Below are 24,013 nucleotides of genomic sequence, written 5' to 3' on the forward strand. Positions count from 1 at the left end.
TTCGTGGTGGAGGATAACGTAACCTGGAGGAGTGTTGGGTACTGAGCAATGTTGTGGACGACACGGTCACTCTCTACAGGTTGTTGGGAAAAGATAAGCATAGATAAAGGTAGACTACGTAGCCCATTTTCTGTTAGATATCGTGAGCTGGATATAGGATTAGGTGGGTAGAGGGGACAGGACGATATATATATAATATATATATATATATATATATATATATATATATATATATATATATATATATATATATATATATATATATATATATATATATATATATATACACACACACGCACACAAAAATATATTACGATGAACGAGCTTTTTCATAGAACACGTAACGCCCTTCAGCAGCAAGGATTCGAACCCCGTTCGATTTGTGTGGTAAGTGAGCGCACTAACCACTCCGTTATGCTGCCCATGGTAGGGAAAATGACTATTGGATGAGTGGTAATTGCGCCGTGAACGCGTAGTTTGAGTTCGTATATCTCCACGTGTGATGGTTCGTTCGGTAAATGTGGAGGTTGCCAGGTAATGTGAGCCTGACAGGAACGAACCTATCGAGACCTCGTTGCTCGTGGACATGAGACGGAGGGTATTCGATTACTAGTCATTGAATACATATTTCCCTATTATGGCCAGCATAGCCGAGTGATCAGTGTACTCATTTACCAAACAAATGGTACAGGGTTCGAAGCCTTTTTGTTGGAGGATATCATATGATGTGTATATATATACAGTATATATATATATATATATATATATATATATATATATATATATATATATATATATATGTATATATATGTATATATGTATATATATATATATATATATATATATATATATATATATATATATATATATATATATATATATATATATATATATATATATATATGTATATATGTATATATGTGTGTGTGTGTGTGTGTCTGTGTCTGTGTGTTTCTTTCCACCAAATGAATGAACCTCAAAATATATATTGAAAAATAAAGCAATCACCGTGGGTAGTGAGATGACGAAACATAAACAAACAGTTTATTGAACAAGTCATCTTAACTTCTATGTACAGTAACAGGATGATAACATTAATAACAAGAACAAATGTAACAAATGCGTCGCTCGTCTACTGGGAGATATGTCAGGCTGGTTTAGCAAGGACAAGATGAATAATTTGGAGGAAAATGTGCTCTACAAAATAAATACATCTCAAATAAATAGAAGCAATAAATTCATCAATAATTTTCAATGTCAAAATTGTTAACTGATGCAATTATTTGTATGATCAGGAAGCATTAAGAACACGGCTAACACGCTTGGCTATGTATACATGAATGATGCACAGTGTATAGACGAATGTAACGGTCTCATCACTACCTTGCTCTACAGATGTGTTCTTTGTATACATTTATGAGTGATCTTCACAGCTACAGCTATCTAAATATACCATAGATTTAAGTACACATGTGAAAGAGCAACCCATATAAGTACTCAGTAAACATTCTCTCACACACTCTGCATAACGAGAGCTTCGTATTCACATACAGAACCACGGAGACACCTCTAGGAATGAAGCCAGGTACACACGCTACACAATGGTTATACAACAAGATCTCCCTTGATGGAATTAAACGAATCAGACTCATCAAGGAGAAGTGTGAAGTACTACTAGAAACTCAGCAGGCTCGAGGGAGCGACCGAGTCAGGAGTGAGAGAGATGTGGGGGATTAGATTATGTCTTTGGTCTGGTGAACTGTCATGAAAAGGAGTTCTATAGGTTACAATAGATCGTCACCCGTTTTAGGAAGACATCTTGGAGTCAAGTTCGAGTATACATATATATATACATATTCATACATGTCAATATATGTATACATATATATATATACATATATATATGTAAGACTTGAATATCAGTCTTGTGTCGAGAACTAGTCTAACCTCTTAACAACTATAGAATTTTAGGCTCTCTGAGCGATTGAAGTTCTCAGGACTAACAACAAAGAACGCTCATAACATTCTAATGAGGTAACATAGAGCAGTGTTGCTGTACGTAGGAGAATCAAACTCTCTCTCTCTCGCTAAGGATGAAGACACAGGATCGTACAGAGTGACTGAGGCACCTAATGTTTTTTGCTTTTCTTCACATTTTCATCAGATGCGAAGTTAGTTGAGAAGGAACAGGGATAAGGAAAGGTATATACTGTTTTAATTTTCAGACCGAATACCGTGTTAAAGAGAAACTTGGCGAGGATCTCTTGTCAGAGCTCAGGAAACTAATGAAAACGAGATGATTTTCATCCTACATCTTGGGCGTTGACTGAAACGTCTGGGATGATGGAGAATGTTAATTACATCGAATGAAAAGTAGAATACGATTGGATGAGGGAGACAAGATACCAGAAATGAAGGTAAAAAGTAAACGTTTAGATAAGAGAGACTTAAACGCGGGTGTTTTGGCCAGAAGAGATGGGGCAACAATGACCATAAAAGTAACAGATAACTGACTAAAGAAGACTAGATACCTAAAAGAGAGAATTGACATCCATTGTAGGCTTAAGACAAACACAAGATTTTTTGCAGTGGCGTTGGAACCTTCATCGTTGCAGAGATCGGAGCAATAACTTTTGACATTTCTTATAAAATGATATTAGACATACACACGGTACATATATATATATATATATATATATATATATATATATATATATATATATATATATATATATATATATATATATATATATATATCTGTGTGTGTGTCTGTGTCACGTGAATTTACTGGTATCATTTGGAACCAATAGATGGCACCACATGGGAAGGTATCAACTTAGTTTCTGATTTTTCCGGGTGACTTTCTTTTCTCATCTTGGTCACAGGAACGGTCGAGTGACTAACCCCTAAAGAGGGTTCGTATTTGGAGTACTGCTTGTACGTGTCTTCGTCGCCAAATGTGATGTTGTGATTACTGTAAAAGAAAACGGGAAAATAGTTGTTAAGATGTATTTTGACTATAGACACACACACATACTGAACATACTACGTACATACTTGCACACATTCATACCTAAATACACATTCACGCACAGAGCCTGTAAAGTACACACATACACAAATACAACTATGTATCTATATGTATATATATATATATATATATATGTGTGTGTGTGTGTGTGTGTGTGTGTGTGTGTGTTTGTGATTTCACTTCACAGCATCTCTCAATGCAATCAACAGCATGTAAAGATTCTTTGAATACTCATAATCAATCAAGTGACATCGAATTCTACTACATATATCACACCCAAAATCATACATAGAGTCAAACCCCACACAAGGCTTGCATGAACAATATCAACAACATGGATTTCATGATAGAAAAGAGAGTCATGTACCTACACACTGAATGACGCATGTATGTAATTCGATCCTGATAGAAAGGATGTTACGAGATTATACAAGGGATCAGTGTGTCCAGAGGCATCTGATGATCCCGGGACTAGATAGTGGAAGCTGCTCTGAAAGGCATGTCGCTGGGTCGGACGGAGGGAGTGGCTGGCTCTTCAGAAGGGTCACAGAGACCATGACTACCTGATGGCCTTGAGCTTGACCCTGTGCCTTCCTGCATGATGCTTAGGCTCCTCGTGTGGGTGACTCTTAAACACTTCTTGAACTCGGTTCAAAGACAAGTTACACACTGAGTGAGTGTTGGACTTTGCTGTTGCTATGTGGATAGGTGTATGCACTACACACACACACACACACATACCCACACACACACACACACACACACACACACACACACGTATATATATCCATTTACCATTATACATATATTGATATGAAATATGATGTTAAGGGGTGAAAGTTCAACATCTATACATATACAAGGTATAATCCACTACTCTATACGCACACAAACTTACCTCTAAGACATCACAGAAGCATAGATCGTCTATACAGGACTATGATTGCATAGCAACACCAGAGTTGTAACACAGATATTGGTGAATTTCGCGGACATTCAAGACAAAAGCATAAGATACAGACAGTGCAACACTGATCAGGTACAAGTTACGGACGAAAGGAACACATAATTACTGCAACATTCACAAAATGGCTGGGTAGATGTGGCAGAAAGTTGGAAATAACACATAAGAAAATAAATACATGACATATCAGGAACACAAACACAGGCAAACATCTTTTAAAGATGTAAGAACAATAACCCCCCCCCCCCCCTAAAAATAACTGTCATTTATTTTTAACAGGTAGCTGTACCCTAGACTATTATTCCACCACTCTCCAAGAAAACCCCCACAAAAAAGAGTTTCATGAGCGCAAATTTTCCTTTTAGATGTCTCTGAATTGAATACGCTTAAGCAAGTTTAATAAAGTTGGCAACGCCAATGTGTAACACTGGCTGGGAGTATATGCTCCCTCCCCTTAGACATGAAGTGTTGTGCAGGATTAATAATTAGATCTGGTTGAGAGAGCCAGGACAAGTTGGCTGTATATGCTTGAGGTTATTGTGGCTGGTTCCAGGTAAAGTATTCCTGTTTCTGTGCCAGGGTTGAGGAGGGGGATGGAGAGGGCATGACAGAGAGTGACAGACAGTAAAAGTGTGTGTGTGTGAGAGAGAGAGAGAGAGAGAGAGAGAGAGAGAGAGAGAGAGAGAGAGAGAGAGAGAGAGAGAGAGAGAGAGAGAGAGAGAGAGAGAGAGAGAAGGGTATTGTGTGTCCAGTGGAAATAACACTGTCGTAAGTACTGACCCCTGGCACAGGGTGCCACACATACAGATGGAGTTGGGTCACGGACGCTCGTATTACGAGAAGCACACAGGCATGTTTGTAGCAAGGTTTCAGCGGGCAGACAAACAAAGCAGACACGGGTGCGAGCATGAACAGACAGCGCAGGGTGACAAAGTATGGACAAAACAAACATAGGAGTACACGCAAGACCAAACAACAGGCAAACGAACATGGGGAATATACATTTATAGATACAAACAATACGCAAAGAAACATACGAACACAAACGGGTGCATAGGAATGCACAAAGCATATTTACATACACGTAGACAACTTTCCAAGATACAAAAAAAAAAGATAAGTATAAAAAGACAGAGGGATTATCATTTGTCGAAGATAACACCTTTAGATGAGATCCAGTATCTTACATTGTTAGCTGGCGAAGGATGTAAAGAGATTTGAATATTATCCTGACGATGATTATGTGTATGTGGTTTGGATGACGTGCTGACATTCATTTGAGAACCTACACTAAATCTACCATCAGCGTCTGGGAGGAGGCGAAGTTGGTCGTTTGAATAAGATACGTGTGTTGAAAACATGTTGATGCACTGAGTGGGGAATGAAGGGGATTGAGCAGCCGTTTATATATATCCAGAGAATTTCCATCTTGCTAAAGGGAAACAATAAACGGGACAAAATTCTAATTACATTTTCAAATAGATCTAGTTACACATACAACAGGGCAAAATTGAAGCTAAATTCAAAATCTTATCAGAATCGCCCCTCCGACAGAGTAGTTTAGGTGTCACAATGGTACGTGTGACTATGCTCTTGGTAATGACTTTAATGAAGGCGAACCATCATCCAAATACACATTTTCAATGCAGATGTTACTCTCATCATCTTTCTTTTTTTTTTGGTATCTCATAAACCATGGAAGATTCTATTCCCAGGATGACAGGACACCCTACGTCATGTATCTCCGTATCTGTCCTATGATTAGTGTTGTGTATATGATAAGAAGTCTGGATGTTAGAGGAGGACTTATGCATTGAGTCTCTGTGGCCTCAACTTATCTCTTTCCTCACCCGCCTGACGTCTGATTAAACTTCAGCTACGATGGTTTCCTGTTAGAGAATGAACGTCCCTATACAACTCAGGAGATGTGTGGTGGGGGCCTTATGCTCTAGGGCGGCCCCCTGGGGGCCCTATACTCTAGGGCGGCCCGCCGGTGGTGAGGGACCTAAGCACTGTGGGCCCAGGGGGTTGAGGCTTCTCATTTCACCCGGCAACCACGAGAGCTAGTCTCCCTCTGACCTACGACGTAGTACCCTCCAGAGAAGGTCCTCGATCTATTCATATCATTGGAGAATCTATGGCGTCAGTACATATATATATATATATATATATATATATATATATATATATATATATATATATATATATATATATATATATATATATATATATATATATATATATATATATATATATATATATATATATATATATATATATATATATATCACCTGAAGGTATCAACGATTAACATGTGTTATCAATGATGAAGTTTACAGAGCAGCCTGTGCAAAGTTGACCCTGTAACTGTATAGGTCAAATGTTGAAGCCATAGAGCGACTCTTGCCATGTGTAACAGTCATTGATGTCCACTCATGGTAATGTTTAGCTTCGTTGACAATGGATGGTAAAGTTCGATCTCTTTCATGGCGTCTCCTGGGTGAAGCTTACATGGTTTACTTGACAGCACTAGTGTAATAAGCGGACGTTTTCCAATATGGTGTTAGAAAAAGGTATTTAATGCTTGGCGTTTATTTGTGTGTGTGCGTGTGTGTGTGTGTGGGTGGGTGGGTGTGTGTGTATGTGTGTGTCCTTATGTTCAGTGTATACATGGTCTACAGATGCCTATATTTATGTATATTTTGCACACGTGCTTGTACACTTTTATATGTCTAAGTTTGTGTTTAAGCATGTTTGTATATATGCGTTTATATACACGAGTTTTTCCATCAGACATGTGTAAATATGTGAGTGATTGCACATCATGATTAGTCGATTAGTAGGTTATTATATGCGTACAGATTGAGAGGAAGAACCACAGTCAAATGTCATTGGTAATCAGTCAGTGTGACTGAAGGTCTTGTGTGTGTGTGGGTAGACAGCAAGACCAGTCATTCAGTCGTCACAGTTCGTGAGTCAGTCGAGCCCAGAGGCCAGTTAGGATCTCTGGTGGTCGCGTGTCACTCAGGAGATCACTTGTCGTCAAGGACCATGAAAAAATGTGGTAGTCGGGCAGTATTAGCTGTCATGACCCACACACACACACACACATACACACACACACACACAAAAGATGATAAAATCTCAAGTCAGTCTCTATAATGGTACTTAATAACAGCTAAAAGTGAACAAGACCATAGTTAAGAAGATATATGTTTGCGATTCTTATCTAGAAAGAAAGTCTAAGTCAGCCCTAAGTCTGAGCCTGAAGCTATAAGAGCCTCAATGACTAAAAATATCAAGTCCCTAAGACAGTCAGTCAGTATACGTAATCTCAGATAACTTCTGAGACACAAGATTCAGTCAGTGCAGTAGATGTGTCCACTGTATGGTGGTAACTCAACAGTCCGACGTCCAAAGTAGTCCATCCCCCAGTTGCCAAGAGCAAGGAGGTTAAGTCTCGACTGTACAGCTGAAGATGAGACTTCTGCGTGACACAGATAGCCACTCCAAATCGAGAACAGATTGACCCTTTAGAAATGAAACCCGAAAAGAGACTCCGAAAAGACAGAAGAAGAGATTAGAGAGAGAAGGAGAACGAGCGTTCTTCTTACAGTAACATATGTACAAGTCAAAGCCAGATAAGAGGATCGAGAACAATAAGTGATGGATCATACGATCAGCTCGTTATGATATATGGGGGTCACTGATCATATGACCTGATAGAGAACCCGAAAACCCCGCATGGCAAGAATGCGCCACTAATGATGACTAAACTAAGCCAACAGCCATGTACAGCCTTCACAGTTGCCGAGGATAGTGTAGGTACTGGAATGGAAGGAGGAGCTCAGGATAAAGGAGGACGATGGATTCAACTCAGGGAAAGGTTGAGGTAAATTGAATTAAAAAAAGAATTGGGTACATTCGGGTGTTGGATGCTGAACACTAAGGAGCGTATAGTTTTTCTTTGCAGTGACTTACTGTGGGCTTAGAGACGTGTAGATGTGAACATACCTAATGTTAGACCAGCCTTGAGTTTTAGGGGGAACCGGAGAGAATGGCTGTCTTGTCACAATCGGTTGTAGCAGAAACTGAGAGGGAAGCTCAACAGTAGGACATGCTGGGATCGTGTTGTGTTGAGTCTTTTAGGAGGAACACTAACTGGATGAAGAAGACGTTTTGAGGGACGTCTGCTTAAACGGGAACGTAAAAGGGACACTTAAATGAAAGAGGATTTAAAAAAAAATACATAGACGTGCTGAGACTTAATGGGGACGCCTGCTGATTAAGAACTTGGAAGGAATTCTCTGGTGTTTTAGAACTCAGGGGAACTGTAGGCTTGTAGGTGACTGGGAGGGACGTCTTGTTGTGTAAGTACTTAGGAGAGATGGCTGCACCTCTTGGGGTCTTGGAAGGTATGTCTAGTTTTACGAGAACCTAAAAAAGGCGCTTGATTGTCTGGAAACGAGGTGTACCTTCTTGTGAAAGGATTCATGAGGTTTGCTTAGTTGTCTAGGGTTTAAAGAGGAACCTAGGAAGTTTGCCTAGCTTTCTGGTCACTTGGGAGAGGTAACTAGTTGTGCGAGGAGTAAGAAGGGCTGCTTGTTTGACTGGGAACTTTGGAAAGACGTCTGATTGTGTGGGATCTAAGAAGGGAGGACTGTTTGAGTGTGTGAGGATAGGGGTGGGCTTGGGGGCAGATGCCTACTCGATTACTGGGATATGGGAGGTTTTGGAGGCATTTCCTTTGATTCTGAGGACTAAGGAAGGGATGGTTGGGTGAGGTGAATCCTGAACGCACCTTTCCTTCTGATATGAATTATTAGACTTCTCAGCCCCATGGCTGAGTTGGCCTGGAGGAAGAGTCACCACGACGGTTTGTGAAAGGCTGGTTGACAAAGACTGTAGGTTGTCCAGCGGGAGGAACTCCAAATCCTGGTACAAATGCCGGAGCGGTTCCAAGTGCTGTACCTCCGCCTACCGGTGCAGTCCCGAAGGCAGTTGCACCCCCGACCGTGGGTCCAGGTCCAAATGTAGGGGCACCTGCAAACGCCGGTGCAGGGGCGAATATGGGGACGGGAATGACTGCCGTTGATGTGAAGCCAGTGAAATCATCGATACCCGTGGGACCTGTGGCCCCAGTGCCACCAGCTACGCCCAGGGGGATTGCAACGGCCAGGGGAATTGCTATGGCAGGCACTGCGACAGCTACAGCAATGATGGACACGACCAGCAAGCCTCCGGCCAGCCACATGAGCCACGTCACATCCAGCACCTACCATAGTGGGGATTTGATTCTGAACTTCAACCACCAGCCTAACCTGCTTCCATTATCGACTATCAGAAACGAAATCTCTTGTGCCTTTCGAAGGATGAAGAAGTGTACTTTGTGTCTATTACGAAAAAAATAAAATATTTTATGGATAGAAAGAAAGAAAAGAAAATGAAGATGAATACCTTCCTCAAGAGTAAATGAAGAAGAAAGGAAGTACCCAATGCCACCACCACGGACCCAGTGCTTCATGGAGTTAGTACCAGTCTGATATACGTGTCTACCACCAGGAGTGTACGTTATAGAAGGAGTCACCCAAGTTAGGGAGATATCATCGCTGAAGCCATGAAGGCGAACAGCGAGTCCTCCAGACGCTAAGAAACAGAAGACAGTGATAGCCTATTGAAGGAACTATTTCATCTTGTTGCCAAAAGGTGCCCAGCCAATAGTCTTTGAACACCAAGGTAATGGGACAGCAAGAGAAGAACAGATTTATTCTCTGTTTTTATTCAAGAAAGGTGTTTAGGGAGATTAAGTAAAATGTTTAAAGGTAGTTTAGAGAGACGAGAGAGAAGTCTGGATAGCTGTAATATATATATATATATATATATATATATATATATATATATATATATATATATATATATATATATATATATATTTCGTATCTTATAATTATCACGAGTTGCTGAAATGTTATATAACTTATATCGTTATCGTCGACATAGATGATGTTACTTCGTTATATTGGCAGCTTCCAGACATCTCCAAAAAACTGGGTTTTAAGAAGTTTAAAGTATCATTCCAAGAGGCTAGTTTTCATTACTTCTTCCATTTATTCCTACATGAGCTGAATTATGGTGATAAGGTGTTTTTTTTTTTTTTTTTAGAGCTGAAATTAAAAATGGTTATATTCATGCAGTTATTAACTGTTTAGATATTTTAAAGGACAAAATTATATTGAGGCATTTAAATATTCCAGGGGTTTGTTATAAGTCTGCTGGTTTAAACTTTATGTGATTAGATATTTGCCAAAATATTTAATAGGATTATTTATTCTAAGTATAGTTAAGAGTTTCATAAAAAGGTACTATGTAACTAGACGTGTATTGCAAATATGTATATATATGTATATATATATATATATATATATATATATATATATATATATATATATATATATATATATATATATATATATATATTCAACCCCTTTACCCCACCTGTGTTGGGCCCACCACCCAACCCGCTTTCGTTTCTTTTCTCTCTTCTGAAAAGAGACATCCTTAGCACAATTACTCATGTAACATTCTTCCCGCTGATGTAGAATCTTAAATTCTCTCATCACATCACTGAAGTGACTTAACATGAAGCTGGACATCATCAGCATACACCACACGAGCCCTGGGTGACAGCGTCCACAATATAGTACTTTATAGGTCTTGGTGCTACTGGGTTTGATTCTCCCTCTAAACCTGCAAGAAGAACTTCAGGTCTCCTTGACAAATATAGATTTTCTGTTTCACAGTGTGTGCGTGTGTGTGTGTGTGTGTGTGTGTGTGTGTGTGTGTGTGTGTGATACGTTCGGTATAGTATTGAAAACTTATAAAACCCTGACCCGAACCTTTGTGAAGTCTTTAACCCAACTAGCTGAAGCTCCACAATACACTCTTTTTTTTTTCCTTCATCATCAAATCCTCAGCATGTGATAGTGAATCATCCAGACGCTTCTTTCTCTAGTTACTTATCGTCTCCAAGTTCTCACACTATTCGCTTCACCTCTGTTCGTGCCACATCAGCCTCACTACCGTGTGGCAGCGCTACCACCACTCTACCCTCCTCCCTTCTTCAAGCAGCCTCGTCCTGAATTCTTACCTCGACGGAGGCGTCTGCACCCACTACGGATGTACTGTCGGGGTGACATCCGCCAGCGCAGGAGCGTCCTTCGTCCTGCGCCTCCAGCATCCTGGCGGCGTACTCGATCCCGTTACGAGCCTTGCTGCTCCAGTTGGACAGTCGCCTCGTGAGCAGTCCCATAGCCTGACTCCACCTGTGGTCACAGAGAATAAGCTGTTGATGTCGACTGCGTTACCTCTCACTCGTGGGAGTTGGTGAGTGTGTGTGTGTGTGTGTGTGTGTGTGTGTGTGTGTGTGTGTGTACTTTCTGGCGAATATGTGATATGGTGCGGGTGTTTGAGTGTCATGAATGTGGTGTGTTCTATTGTCTGTGTGTCGTGAGTGTATATCTCTCTCTTACCTCAGCAATGCACCAATAGTAATCTCGAGTCAAAAAAAAAACACACATCTCACCTCTCAAAGGACTCAGGGTAATCCACATTGAGTTCGGTGGGATTGTCGATAGCCCACAGTCCGATACGGTCTGCGAAGTCGGACACGGCGTTGCTGATGGGTTCAAACAAGAAGCTTCGCATTGGTCGCACGACGAAGGTCCTCACTGGATCGTAGACGTAATCCACGGTTGATCTCCACATGTCATTGAGCGTGCGAGCAGTCTCCTGATGGACGAGGATCAGGATGTCAATGGCAAAGTGAATGTATGTGTGTGTGTGTGTGTGTGTGTGTGTGTGTGTGTGTGTGGTGAATTAGGGATGTTGCTGGGTCATCGAGCAAGTACTTAGGAGTGGTACGTCAAAGCATGTAAACACTACAGTTGTAACATAGGAGATTTATGTCAACCACACCTCAGAGCACAGGTTCGTAAAAGAGATCACTAAACACTTGTATTCTTATGTGGATCATACCACCAGTAAGCCTCAGATGGGAGTTGTGTATGGTCTACTATTATGTGGGTACCTCTAGGAACGAAGATGATCCCTTGTACATTCCTGTTTGCATAAGTAAGGCCACACTCCATAACCTCTCTGGAGGCCACACTCCATAACCTCCCTGGAGGCCACACTCCATAACCTTTCTGGAGGCCACACTCCATAACCTCCCTGGAGGCCACACTCCATAACTTCCCTGGAGGCCACACTCCATAACCTCTCTGAAGGCCACACTCCATAACCTCTCTGAAGGCCACACTCCATAACCTCTCTGAAGACCACACTCCATAACCTCTCTGGAGGCCACACTCCATAACCTCCCTGGAGGCCACACTCCATAACCTCTCTGGAGGCCACACTCCATAACCTCTCTGGAGGCCACACTCCATAACCTCTCTGGAGGCCACACTCCATAACCTCCCTGAAGACCACACTCCATAACCTCTCTGGAGGCTACACTCTTAGCTTCTCTGGTGGCCACTAACCTCGTCGCTGATGTCAGTGAAGATCCCTTTCACTATCTTGTTGAACCGGACGGCCTCCTTGCCCTCGTACATGTCCTGAAGGGAGTCGAGAAACAACGACATGTACATCTGCGTCTCCGGATCATCGTTGTAAGAGGCAAGGAGCTCATCGAAGTAGGCCAGGGTCACACGGAGCGTCTTGCTCTTGATGATGGGCTTCACTGCCTCCTTCAGCAGCTTCATAACCACAGCCAGCTGCTTCTTCTCCATCTTGAAGGGAAGCCTGAAGGGAATGTTAGAGACAAGGAACTCTTCTTCAGGAGACAGTTCAGTATCGTCGTCAGAGAGTTCGGTATAGGTTGGCTCATACGACTCGTGACGATATGCTTGGGGTTCCGAAGGGCCATAGTGAGCGGGGCTCTCCAAGGGTGGGTTAAGCACTTGCCACGGGCTGACGAGGGGTCGGTCGGCTGTCGTCAGGCCCACTGTCAGGCATGCCACCAAGCACACGAAAGTCAGCAGTTTCCTCTGGAGGAGGAAGAGGGCGAAAAATGATTAGAGGAGTAGTCGATATGAGGAGGAGTCGATATGATACTATCAAGACATGAATATTATCAGAAACATTTGCGGTAACTGACGTTTAAAACACATTCTATTTACGTATTATTGTGATGTCATCAATTACATTATCACAACATCTTTACACTGTCAAAAATTCTCAATGTAAATGTCGACATCAAAGGGACAAAGAGGTTACGGAAGGTGTGCAAGGATCACATTTTCCCTGAATGAAAATGAAGACCAGTTTAGCAGGTCTAGGTATTAGAAAAAGCAATTTCCCGAAAAAAAAACATAGTTTTTCTATCCTTTTATATTTACGGTGGAGTCCCAGAAGCCACAGATGGCCTCAAAATTGTTGCAGAGTGAAAAAGAAAAAGAAGAAAAAGAAAAAGGGGGATTCGACGTATGAACTTTCAGAGCGGAAAGTTAAGCCGAGAAGGTGAAACAATACCCGGCCAGCCAGGAAACTTGGTGGGGCAATGCAAGAAAAATTGTAGCCATCAGAGGTGGGAAGGCGTCTGTACCTAACGTACGGTGTTCTTGTGGAGGAATTTGGCAAAAAGAATATCGGAATAGAACAAGTGAAATGAACTGGATTACAAGAAATTAGTTCCATATATATATATATATATATATATATATATATATATATATATATATATATATATATATATATATATATATATATATATATATATATATATATATTCCCTGCGTGTCGTAGAAGGCGACTAAAAGGGGAGGGAGCGGAGGGCTGGAAATCCTCCCCTCTTGTTTTTTTTTTTTTGATTTTCCAAAAGAAGGTACAGAGAAGGGGGCCAGGTGAGGATATTCCCTCAAAGGCCCAGTTCTCTGTTGTTAACGCTACCTCGCTAACGCGGGAAATGGCGAATAGTTTGAAAGAAAGAAAGAAATATATATATATATATACAGAGAGAGAGAGAGAGAGAGAGAGAGAGAGAGAGAGAGAGAGAGAGAGAGAGAGAGAGAGAGAGAGTCACACAGATACACAGCCCCAAGAGAGGTGGTTTGGCCTTAACACCATTGAAACAGATGCAGTCGACTCAAAGTATTATGTGGAAATGAAATATATTTCTGCTACTTTACGAAATTCGATGAGCTCCATATCTTGATCATACAACCTTTTTCAACACGATCCAGAAGCTCCAATGTTGCGCTACAATCAGTGTCAGGTCGAGTCCGGCACCAGTCCAAATGACTAAGCATAAATTATTCAGCAGTAATAACACTAACCATGAAGCAGTGATAGCTTTATTTACTGTTATCTCGTATCTTGCAGACTCACACTGTTTACGTAAGATAGAAAGGCTCTTAGAAAGTGCTAGACGGAGGGAGTTAAGGAGCTGGAGAAGAGAGACGAGGAAATTAATCTCAGAAAATGGGAAGAGATGGAGATGAGCCTAGTAAGTTTCTGTTCATACTTATTTATATATATATATATATATATATATATATATATATATATATATATATATATATATATATATATATATATATATATATATATATATATATATATATATATATATATATATATATATATATATATATATATATATATATATATATATATATATATATATATATATATATTTATATATATAATGATTATCTCAATAATGATAATGTATCATCATTATTACTATAACTACTGTTATGGTCATTACAGTCATCAGTGGAATTTTTCAGATGATATCGTGACAGATTCTGATGACAGTTCTTATCATCATCAGAATTACGGAAGTGAAGATAATATTGGCAGTGATAGAGAGTGCTAGATAACAATTACTTAATGCATCGTGAAATGGCTTTGGGTTCACCTTTAAACTCTAAGAGAACGGAGAGGGTTTTCTCTAGTGCGCCATAAAGCTATATCAGAAAACGTGTATAAGACTTGCATTACATGGCCAACCTGCGTAGTGTGAGACTTCTTGTGGTCTTATGATTATCCTTAACACCTGATAAGGGAGTGAACGATTCTTGTATATGTAGATGTAGTAGCTTAACGTTGATGGCTTTAATGACTCTGGCAGATTATAGACGTAAATCACATGCAAGCAAACGACCAACCAATCAACTGTGCGTACTCTACCTCTGTCGAAAGTGTTCCGACCTGACTTTTGATAAGCACTGTTTGAAATCATTCTACATATTCATTAGAGAAGTTTCAGCAAGCTGGAGCGATAGGAACGAATAAAGGCAGACAGTATGAATTATGTGCATGTGTATATATGTATATGTCTGTGTGTGTATATATATATGTATACGTTGAGATGTATAGGTATGCATATATTGCGTGTGTGTGGATGTGTATGTATACACATGTGTATGTGGGTGGGTTGGGCCATTCTTTCGTCTGTTTTCCTGCGCTACCTCGCTAACGCGGGAGACAGCGACAAAGCAAAATAAAGATAAAATATATATATATATATATATATGGGAGCGGGAGGCTGGAAATCCTCCCCTCTCGTTTTTTTTTTTTTCTTTTTTCTTTTTTTTAATTTTCCAAAAGAAGGAACAGAGGGGGGCCAGGTGAGGATATTCCGCAAAGGCCTAGTCCTCTGTTCTTAACGCTACCTCGCTAATGCGGGAAATGGCGGATAGTTTAAAAGAAAGAAAAAGAATATATATATATATATATATATATATATATATATATATATATATATATATATATATATATATATATATATATATATATATATATATATATCGCAGTGATTGCACTTTCGTCGAATACATAATGCCTTCCTTGAATTCGAAGTGCTGCTATGTGAGTAGAAGCTGGGAATGCTAACGACTACTCTATATGTATATAGTGAGAGTATATGTACATAGTGAGAGTGTGCACTGGTTTCAGAATTATCTTGACCATCTGAAGAAGGTATTTGACGATGTCGGCCTTAATGAACCTGGCAGTCAATAGGGCCAAAGACTTAATCACCAGCGTATCTTTACCATATTCTTTAGCGAAAAATTATGAGAATACTTAAGAGCGTCAAATGCCATGACTAAGAAAGAAGGATTTGGATCACTTTTTCAAAGGAAAAGTTGCCAATTTATGGATGTCATATAGTATCATAAATCCGTATACTCAGATCTATATAGTAATGGATCTGATATAATAAATAGATCATTAAGGTACAGAACGTGAAACCCAACAAGCAGGTTCGATATTCGAAGTGGTTCCCTTGGGTCGAGACGATCAACTCGACGCAGATGTGATCGAAGAAAATCGGGCGTCCGAGACCTTAGCGAGAATTCGCTACATCCGGGACGAATCCGCATTCTCACCGAACACACTCCTGTAATCCGTTGAAGAAAGTCGGTCACTGAGGAACTGGTTACCCTGCATTTTTTTTTTGTTTGTTTTTTTCTGCGTCTCACAACGTTTCCCTTTTTTTTTTATATAAATATATCAGATTTTCACGGCAGAACCAGTCCCTCGTCTACCCCAGCTCTCTTCGCCTCGAGTAAGAGACCGAATACCTGTTAACTCATACGAAAAAAAAAAAAGAAAGACATCTGTATCGTATGAAGTTTCACCACTCTAGAATAAATGTGATAAACTGCAATCAAATCCGACCTATAATGCTTTTATAGGCTGAAGGAGGCGCCCCATACTTGGAGGAGTATGGAACACACTTCAGAACAGCGTTCGAGACTTTAGCTCATGAGCTCTTACGAGTTCTCCTGCATGAGTGAAGCAGCGAAGCAACTATTCGAACTATTCCAGAGACCAAGTGGGTAGATTCAGCAAGTGTATACACACAAAAGTAGAAGTGATGTAAAAAACGCTCTCATTTAAGAATGAATGGATATATGTTTTCCACCGCAATGTCACTCAAAGTCATGTTCACTATGGAAGGCTGATAACGCTACATTCATCATATTTACACCCTCGACACACCTAAATTCACTTCACCCTCGATATAACACATCTGCTCGACTAAATTCGCCCATCCTTCAATAAGGGCCTCTCCATGACGCTCTCGACAAACTCATCTCCAATAAACCAAGTCTGGATGATGTAGTCGTAAATACAAGGAAGCAAAGGACATCCATATGAAGTATTACAGAAAACAGTAATTTCTTAACATGTTGCTGTACTTTCCTTTTCATTCGCTGATGTAACACGCCACTTTTCCACAACTAGTAATTCATCACACATCATCATTCATATGTCTCCAACATAGTTGCATAAACCTCTTTAAGAACATTATTGTGGGTACAAATGGTCTTAATATGTGATTTAATAAAGACAAACGACTGGAATGTATCACTTGAATCTTGCAATTAAGGCAAGGTAAAGCTTTTACAAAGCAGGACACAAGAGAGTGATAAAAGAAGATCTCTGAGAATGAACATTATATATATATATATATATATATATATATATATATATATATATATATATATATATATATTGCTAGAAGAGGTCACAGTAATGCTGCGCATGATCTAGTATATGCATAAAACCGCAGGAAAATGAAGCACGATAAGTCCCCAAGTGCACTTTCGTGCAAAGATCACATAGTCAGGGGAGATACAACAATGAGATAGAGGTCGTAGAACAGTAAGTTGATATACAAGGATGAGACATAGCTAAGACGCCATATATATATATATATATATATATATATATATATATATATATATATATATATATATATATATATATATATATATATATATAGACGACAGAGAGAAACAACAAGAGGGCGCAACATGGAAATATTCCAGACAGGCAGAGAAAGTATAAAGAGAAAGTTAGCAACACAAATAGAAGAGAAAGTAACGAGGTAACTTGGACGTGTGTGCGCGCGCATGTGTATGTGTGTGTGTGTGTGTGTGCAGACAGACGGCCCACACCGGCCGGCCAGCCGGCAGGTAGGTCCAGCGGTGCGCACTTCCTGGAAGACGGTGGGAAAGTATGAAGCATGTGAAATGCTGGGCATAAATCTTACAGAGAGAGAGAGAGAGAGAGAGAGAGAGAGAGAGAGAGAGAGAGAGAGAGAGAGAGAGGCATTGATGTCTCGGGAAATTAGAATAGACATGAATGGGGCCCACGAAATGGCACGTAAATTTCATGAAACGCCTTACAATGGAGATCAACAGGGTGGAACAATACACGTAATGGAGGCGACGTAAGGTACACTGGAAGTATAGTGACGTGGAGAAGCTGTGTGTCACATACCACAAGTATGGCAGCTATGATCAAGGCTTATGGAAGTTAGGGTGAGGTACGAGCGTTCTCCCTCATTGTGTGTGTGTGTGTGTGTGTGTGCCCACAGGTGGCCCCACACGCAGCCTTGGCTCCCGAAGAGGATGATGCGTCTTAAGACCATTTAGAGAAATCAAAAATGAAAGGAGGGTGGAGGTCCGGGTTTTCTTTTTCTAGCATTTTTTCTTTTTTTTTTGTAGTTAGAACTTGTTCGATTAATATTCTGAAGCCAGACCATTTTCAGTTCCGAGAATATCATAAAACAAGACAAGTACAGGTTTTCGAGTAGTGCAGGTGATGGTTTTGCTTTCCATTCGTTTTGTCTCATTTTACTCAACCATTTTCACTTTTCATTAGACTAATTTTCACCTGGGGGGCAAATTTCATTTCTAATCTATGATATTTCTCAGTTAAAATACCTCTTCATTTTTCTTGTTTTGTGCTGGAACTTACTTAACCCACAACAATCAGTAGAATATATCAATGAACTTGTAGTCAGTAGACAGACAACAGCTTATAAACACTTGTTTCCACTCAGGAGCAAGAGACACAGTTGCCATTTCTCCTGTCCGACATATCGAATAGATTTACATCAACAGACGTTCTCATGAATGATGAACAATAGTCAAGTCTCACAGAGGATGAGCACCTTTCTATGACTCACAAACAACAGACGATACCACTTTTTACGGACAATAACAGACGGAAATAACTCACACATCAATGCCCTGCGTCATACAAACGTGTTAGAAAGCTATCGACAACAGGTACCAAGTTTAGAATCATTGTTTGAGGAGAAATCACACAAGGTGGCAAGAAAGTTCTATAACCGCTCGCCACAAATTTCTAAACGTAAGGAAGCATTTCAGCATGTGTTTTCTCCATCCTCTGACTGCATGAAACAACGCTGATGGGGTAAGACTTTAATTGATGTGATTCATATAACTGTACATAATGATATGAAATCATGTACCTCGTTTTCTTCATAATCATCTCTTTGCTCGGGCGTCCCCAGCACATGCTACATATTACACGGAGATGTTAAGTTAAACTACTTATGATACAACTTATAAAGTTTCGTCTTGTGTTCTCTTTACGTACCCTCACCCTGTCATATGAAGAAGCCAATACTACAAACTTTTAGCGTTTACTGCGGAGTTCACACCTAACTAGTTTCATTTTCGGAGATGAATTCCTTCTCTACAAACGAGAAAAGGAGTTAAATCGAGACATTTCTAGGATATTTCCTTTTTTCCTTTCTGCCCAATATGAGTCTTGATTAAGTTGGTTATGTTAGTTTGGGCAATCATGATGCGATTCGAAGAACGAGGCAAATTCAAGACATTCTATGAATTACATTTTAAAGGAAAAATACTCGTCTAAGTTACCATAACCAGTATTGCCTTTACGTCAATTCCTAAATGAGCCACAATCATAGCATCTCACAAGATGCCACAGGCATTAGAAGTTGAAGTGGAGGTTATCAAACTTGGGAGTAAGTTCTCTGCAGGATGGAGGAGAAGAACCCTGGTAGTCAGCAGTGGGTAGCGAGGGTAGCATCCGGCAGTGGTGTGAGTGAGGGAGGAGGTAGGGTTCTGAGATGTGGGTTACGTGGTCAACCTGGCCTCCCAGTGAATCATCCAGTGGAGGGAGGTGAATGGGGTCCTGACGGAGACATCATACGTAAGGAAGCAGATTCTGAGACGAACACTTAATGTCAAGAAAAGTAAAATAAAATGACTGGATTTTGCTTCTCTATGAAGACCAAGTTTCTCATCATCTCCTCAGTGTTAAGGTGGTTCTGTTCGACGACGCCTTTGACACTGGGCGCTTTCTCTCCTTCCCGTCGGTGTCGCTGACCTGAATGATTCGGAGGGAACGCCTGGCAATCATGTCGTGACCTGTAGGAGGAACTCTCTGCTGGTAGATCTTGGATCACTTGACATCCGGGTTAGCTTTGGCTAGATCAGAGACATGTATGTCGTAGATGTATTAGGATGGGTATAAACCACAGCTGAGCTCTGTACAGTCACGGAAGTCATTAAGATACGGTATTATTGTTCCAAAAGAAATTGCGTTTGTTTTATTTTGTGTGTGAATATGACGGATGTGCTCTGTTGTTGGCAGAGTTTCAAAAAACGCACTCACAAACACATACAATATGTGGAGAGAGAGAGAGAGAGAGAGAGAGAGAGAGAGAGAGAGAGAGAGAGAGAGAGAGAGAAATTTACGTGGCTTAGATCTGGACAGGAAGTATATGTCTTTTGCAGGACAGATCACGAAAAAAAAAAAAATCTCTATATAGTTAACCTTTGGAACATTTCGACGTAAGCTGTTGCTGGTGGACCTAAAGCCTTCCGGCGATGAGTCGGTCCAGACTGAAACGAACAGCATCGAGCACTTCATTCACAACGGTGCCCCGTTCCTCAAGGCTCAAGGTCATGATGATGATTAGGAGATGGGAAGCGAGGCCTTGCCCAGGGTGAGCGGGTTAGGCCAGCCACAACAACAGCAACAAAAGAAACCTCTACTGGCATGTGGTGAAAGAGGTTATTGGTCCGTCACGCCCCAACCCAACTGTTGTCTCTAAATGTAGGTTGTACGCCTTGGCACTGCACCAAAACGACCACCAACCAGTCTCTCCTGAATCATGCTCAGTGTGGGGGGCGCCTGGCTTCACTGGTCACCTGTTGTGAAAGAACTAGTTTGTATACTGACCCAGTGAGGACGCCTCCAGTGCGACTAACTTGGCCACAGGCCAGGTATTGAGGTCAAGACGACAAGCATTGCTCAAGGGTGGATTCCAGTCGCATGTAACCTGGGAAAGATGGCCAGTGAAGGACTAATGGAACACCTTGAGATACGCCTAACCGCTTGACCCACTGCCCTAATCCAACGCCAGGCCTAACAACTCCTATATAGCGATCAGTACGATAGTAACCCTAACTGTGATTCCAGTTAAGAGAAGAGGTAGTCATGTCTTTCACATATTTCATATATTTCTATTTCGTAAAATTTGCTTCAGCGAGTCATCTCCTCCTACGTTCATGAAGCATTGGGTATAAAGTTTATCATATATATTCATACAAACACGGACATACAAACACGGGTGTTTGTCGATGTATATTGCGTGTGTTGATTCGCATACACTCCAGGGAATATCCAGGTCAGACCCCAAGGTTTCTAGACGCGCCGTCCGCTGCCGCAACTTTGCCAAAAGCGGTTTGTGATCGTGAGGTATTAGCACGGGATGGTGTCATCAAGTGCATGAATGTGTTCTTACAATAAACTGGAACTAAAGTTCTGTTTTCTCTCTATTTTTCAAAGAATATTATGGCACAGGACGGGTCAGCACACTGACAACAACACACACACCCACTCTCTCTCTCTCTGACCTATATCAATTTGAAAAAAATCTTGGAATTCGTAAATGTTTGGACGTGATTCCGACATCTGAATGACCTTGATGAGCTACAGTTATAAGGTTCATCTTGTGGTGGAAGAGCAGCATCATACATCCTTCCTATCTCTCAGATGCTGCAGGATTTCACCACATATCCGATGTAGTCGACGATGAGAGAGAAATATTTTCTTTTTACTGTGTGGAAAATATATGTATATATATATATATATATATATATATATATATATATATATATATATATATATATATATATATATATATATATATGTATGTATGCCCATCATTTTCGGGTCACACTGTTGAAGGTATTTTCTGAGTCAAATCCATAACAGAAGTGTATTATCTCCTCGGTCATATAGCTCAGCTGTGAAAAACATCTGCTTGGAAAATATTCTCCAAAAATTTCAGCAATTTTCGACGGTGACATTTGGGTAATTCCACTCTCAGAGTTGACAGCGAAGCACAAATCATATATACATACGTCAAAGGATTTTTTTCTATATTCCTATTTTGATAAGTACGTTTCGTTATCAGTGAAATATACTGCTGGAAATAAGCAAATCACGTCTATGTATAAACCTGCGTTTCATCATGGCGTCCACACACATCACAAAGACTGTCAAGAAAATTGAGACATGATGACAACGCATGAGGTGGCCTGGTCGAAGTGTCCGCTGGAGAAGACACCGTCAGGGAGGAGAGAGTGACCAATATGTGATCATAGGACCTCGAGGCGTGAGTCAGCACACCGTCGCTGGATCATAGGAAGGCCAGGTGTCTAACGGTGCCTGACAGTCAACAAGGGAAGCAGGATGACGCTCACGTACCGCCTACAGGGGTGAGATTTTGTGGTACTTCAAGTACCAAAGGAAGCTGAGATTAATCTTTGAGAGTGGAATAAAACAACCACTGAATGTCACGTACGGGAGTTTATCTAAAGTTGAAATCACAGCCAGTAATGTCTAACAAGGTCATAGAAACTCAAGCTAGTAACAAGGGAGGATTAACTTGGTATCTAAGGTCATTTAGTAAGATTTTAACGATGTGATAAGGCAATCAAAGTCGTTCAAGGGGAGTGGGGGAGATGCTCCGTGGAAGGTCGATTTGTATCAGTTCGGGAGGTCAACTCGTTTGGCGGTCAAGCGCTTGACGGAGAATGTTACGCATCACGAAGTTGTTTCGGAAATGAAGATCACATCACTATGATCCCACAAGAATAAAAGTCATTTTCTATACAGTTTGAAGCAAACGTAGGAATTAAAGGGGGATGTTTTCGTGAGACACTCAAGATTCATTTTCCATCACAGATGATCAGATGCTGAAATTGGATGTGGGCTTAAAGTCTTTCAACTTTGAGCAAGTTCCTATTACGTCAGGGGAGTTGTGGATGGAAGTGGGATTTCTTACTGCTATCCAATGTTTTGTCACTCGCCGTTTCATAATTATGCTTTCGTTAGTGATCTCCCACACGACACCAGAACTGAAGAACACACGTGACTCCCTTGAAATGTTCGTCAATATCCAAGCCAATACTACTTAATCAAGTAATATACGGTATCTCTCGAATTTTTCGATATAATCTAACGACAGGTATTGAAGACGTCGTCTCAATTCGCTGCTCAGTAGCCTCTCATATGAACATACGCTCGAGAAGCTATAGCAGAGCCTATATGCCAACCAAACGAGACTCACGACTCTACGTAGGAGAAGGATCATTGAACTTGAAATCCATGAGAAGGTGGAAGACGGGTGCTGTGAGGCCTGCCACGTCAAATTGTGATAACCAATTCACTGTATTATCAGACACTGAGATTTCGCGCTGTTGGATCAACGTTGCAGTGCTTCGTGTCGACTGCTGTTGAATCACCACCTACGATTGATTTCTCTATGATATCGATACCTATATAGTTCTCGCTGTTTTGTCACGAACAACGAGTGAGGCCGTTACCCTCCCTCGGGCATGACCGCTTGATAACATCTGCTGCTCAAAGAATAACCGATTGTTCCACATCTCGTCAACAGACTTGTGAAGTACTGTTGTTCAACTCCCCTGTGGGAATCCTCGTGTGGTTATATGTAATGACGTCCGTGGAGACCCTCGTAATGTAATGACGTCAGTGTTGGTTGCTACGAAGTTATGTAGCCATGAAATGTAGACACTTATAGGGTTGTATCTACATGGTCTATGCCCGTCATAGTTATGAAAGCTACACGCAGCAAGTCCTGGGAAATTGGTAAGTTGATACTGAGGCATCCAGACGATTCG

The 24,013-nt window shown here is 40.7% G+C and overlaps 1 protein-coding gene across 1 annotated transcript in view; it reads right to left on the reverse strand.

Annotated features, from left to right (window-relative positions):
- Positions 1-1,030: 1,030 nt before the first annotated feature.
- Positions 1,031-24,013, reverse strand: part of LOC139764147 (uncharacterized) — a 23,512-nt gene continuing 529 nt past the window's right edge. Inside the window, exons 2-5 of the mRNA XM_071690690.1 lie at positions 12,539-13,045; positions 11,578-11,783; positions 11,143-11,317; positions 1,031-2,974 (exon numbers count right to left, since the gene is read on the reverse strand). Of these exons, the coding sequence (XP_071546791.1) occupies positions 2,972-2,974; positions 11,143-11,317; positions 11,578-11,783; positions 12,539-13,045 (891 nt within the window). The 3' untranslated portion in view covers positions 1,031-2,971. The remainder of the gene's footprint in view (positions 2,975-11,142; positions 11,318-11,577; positions 11,784-12,538; positions 13,046-24,013) is intronic.

This window comes from Panulirus ornatus, chromosome 48 (genome assembly GCF_036320965.1).
Source record: "Panulirus ornatus isolate Po-2019 chromosome 48, ASM3632096v1, whole genome shotgun sequence".
NCBI lineage: Eukaryota > Metazoa > Arthropoda > Malacostraca > Decapoda > Palinuridae > Panulirus > Panulirus ornatus.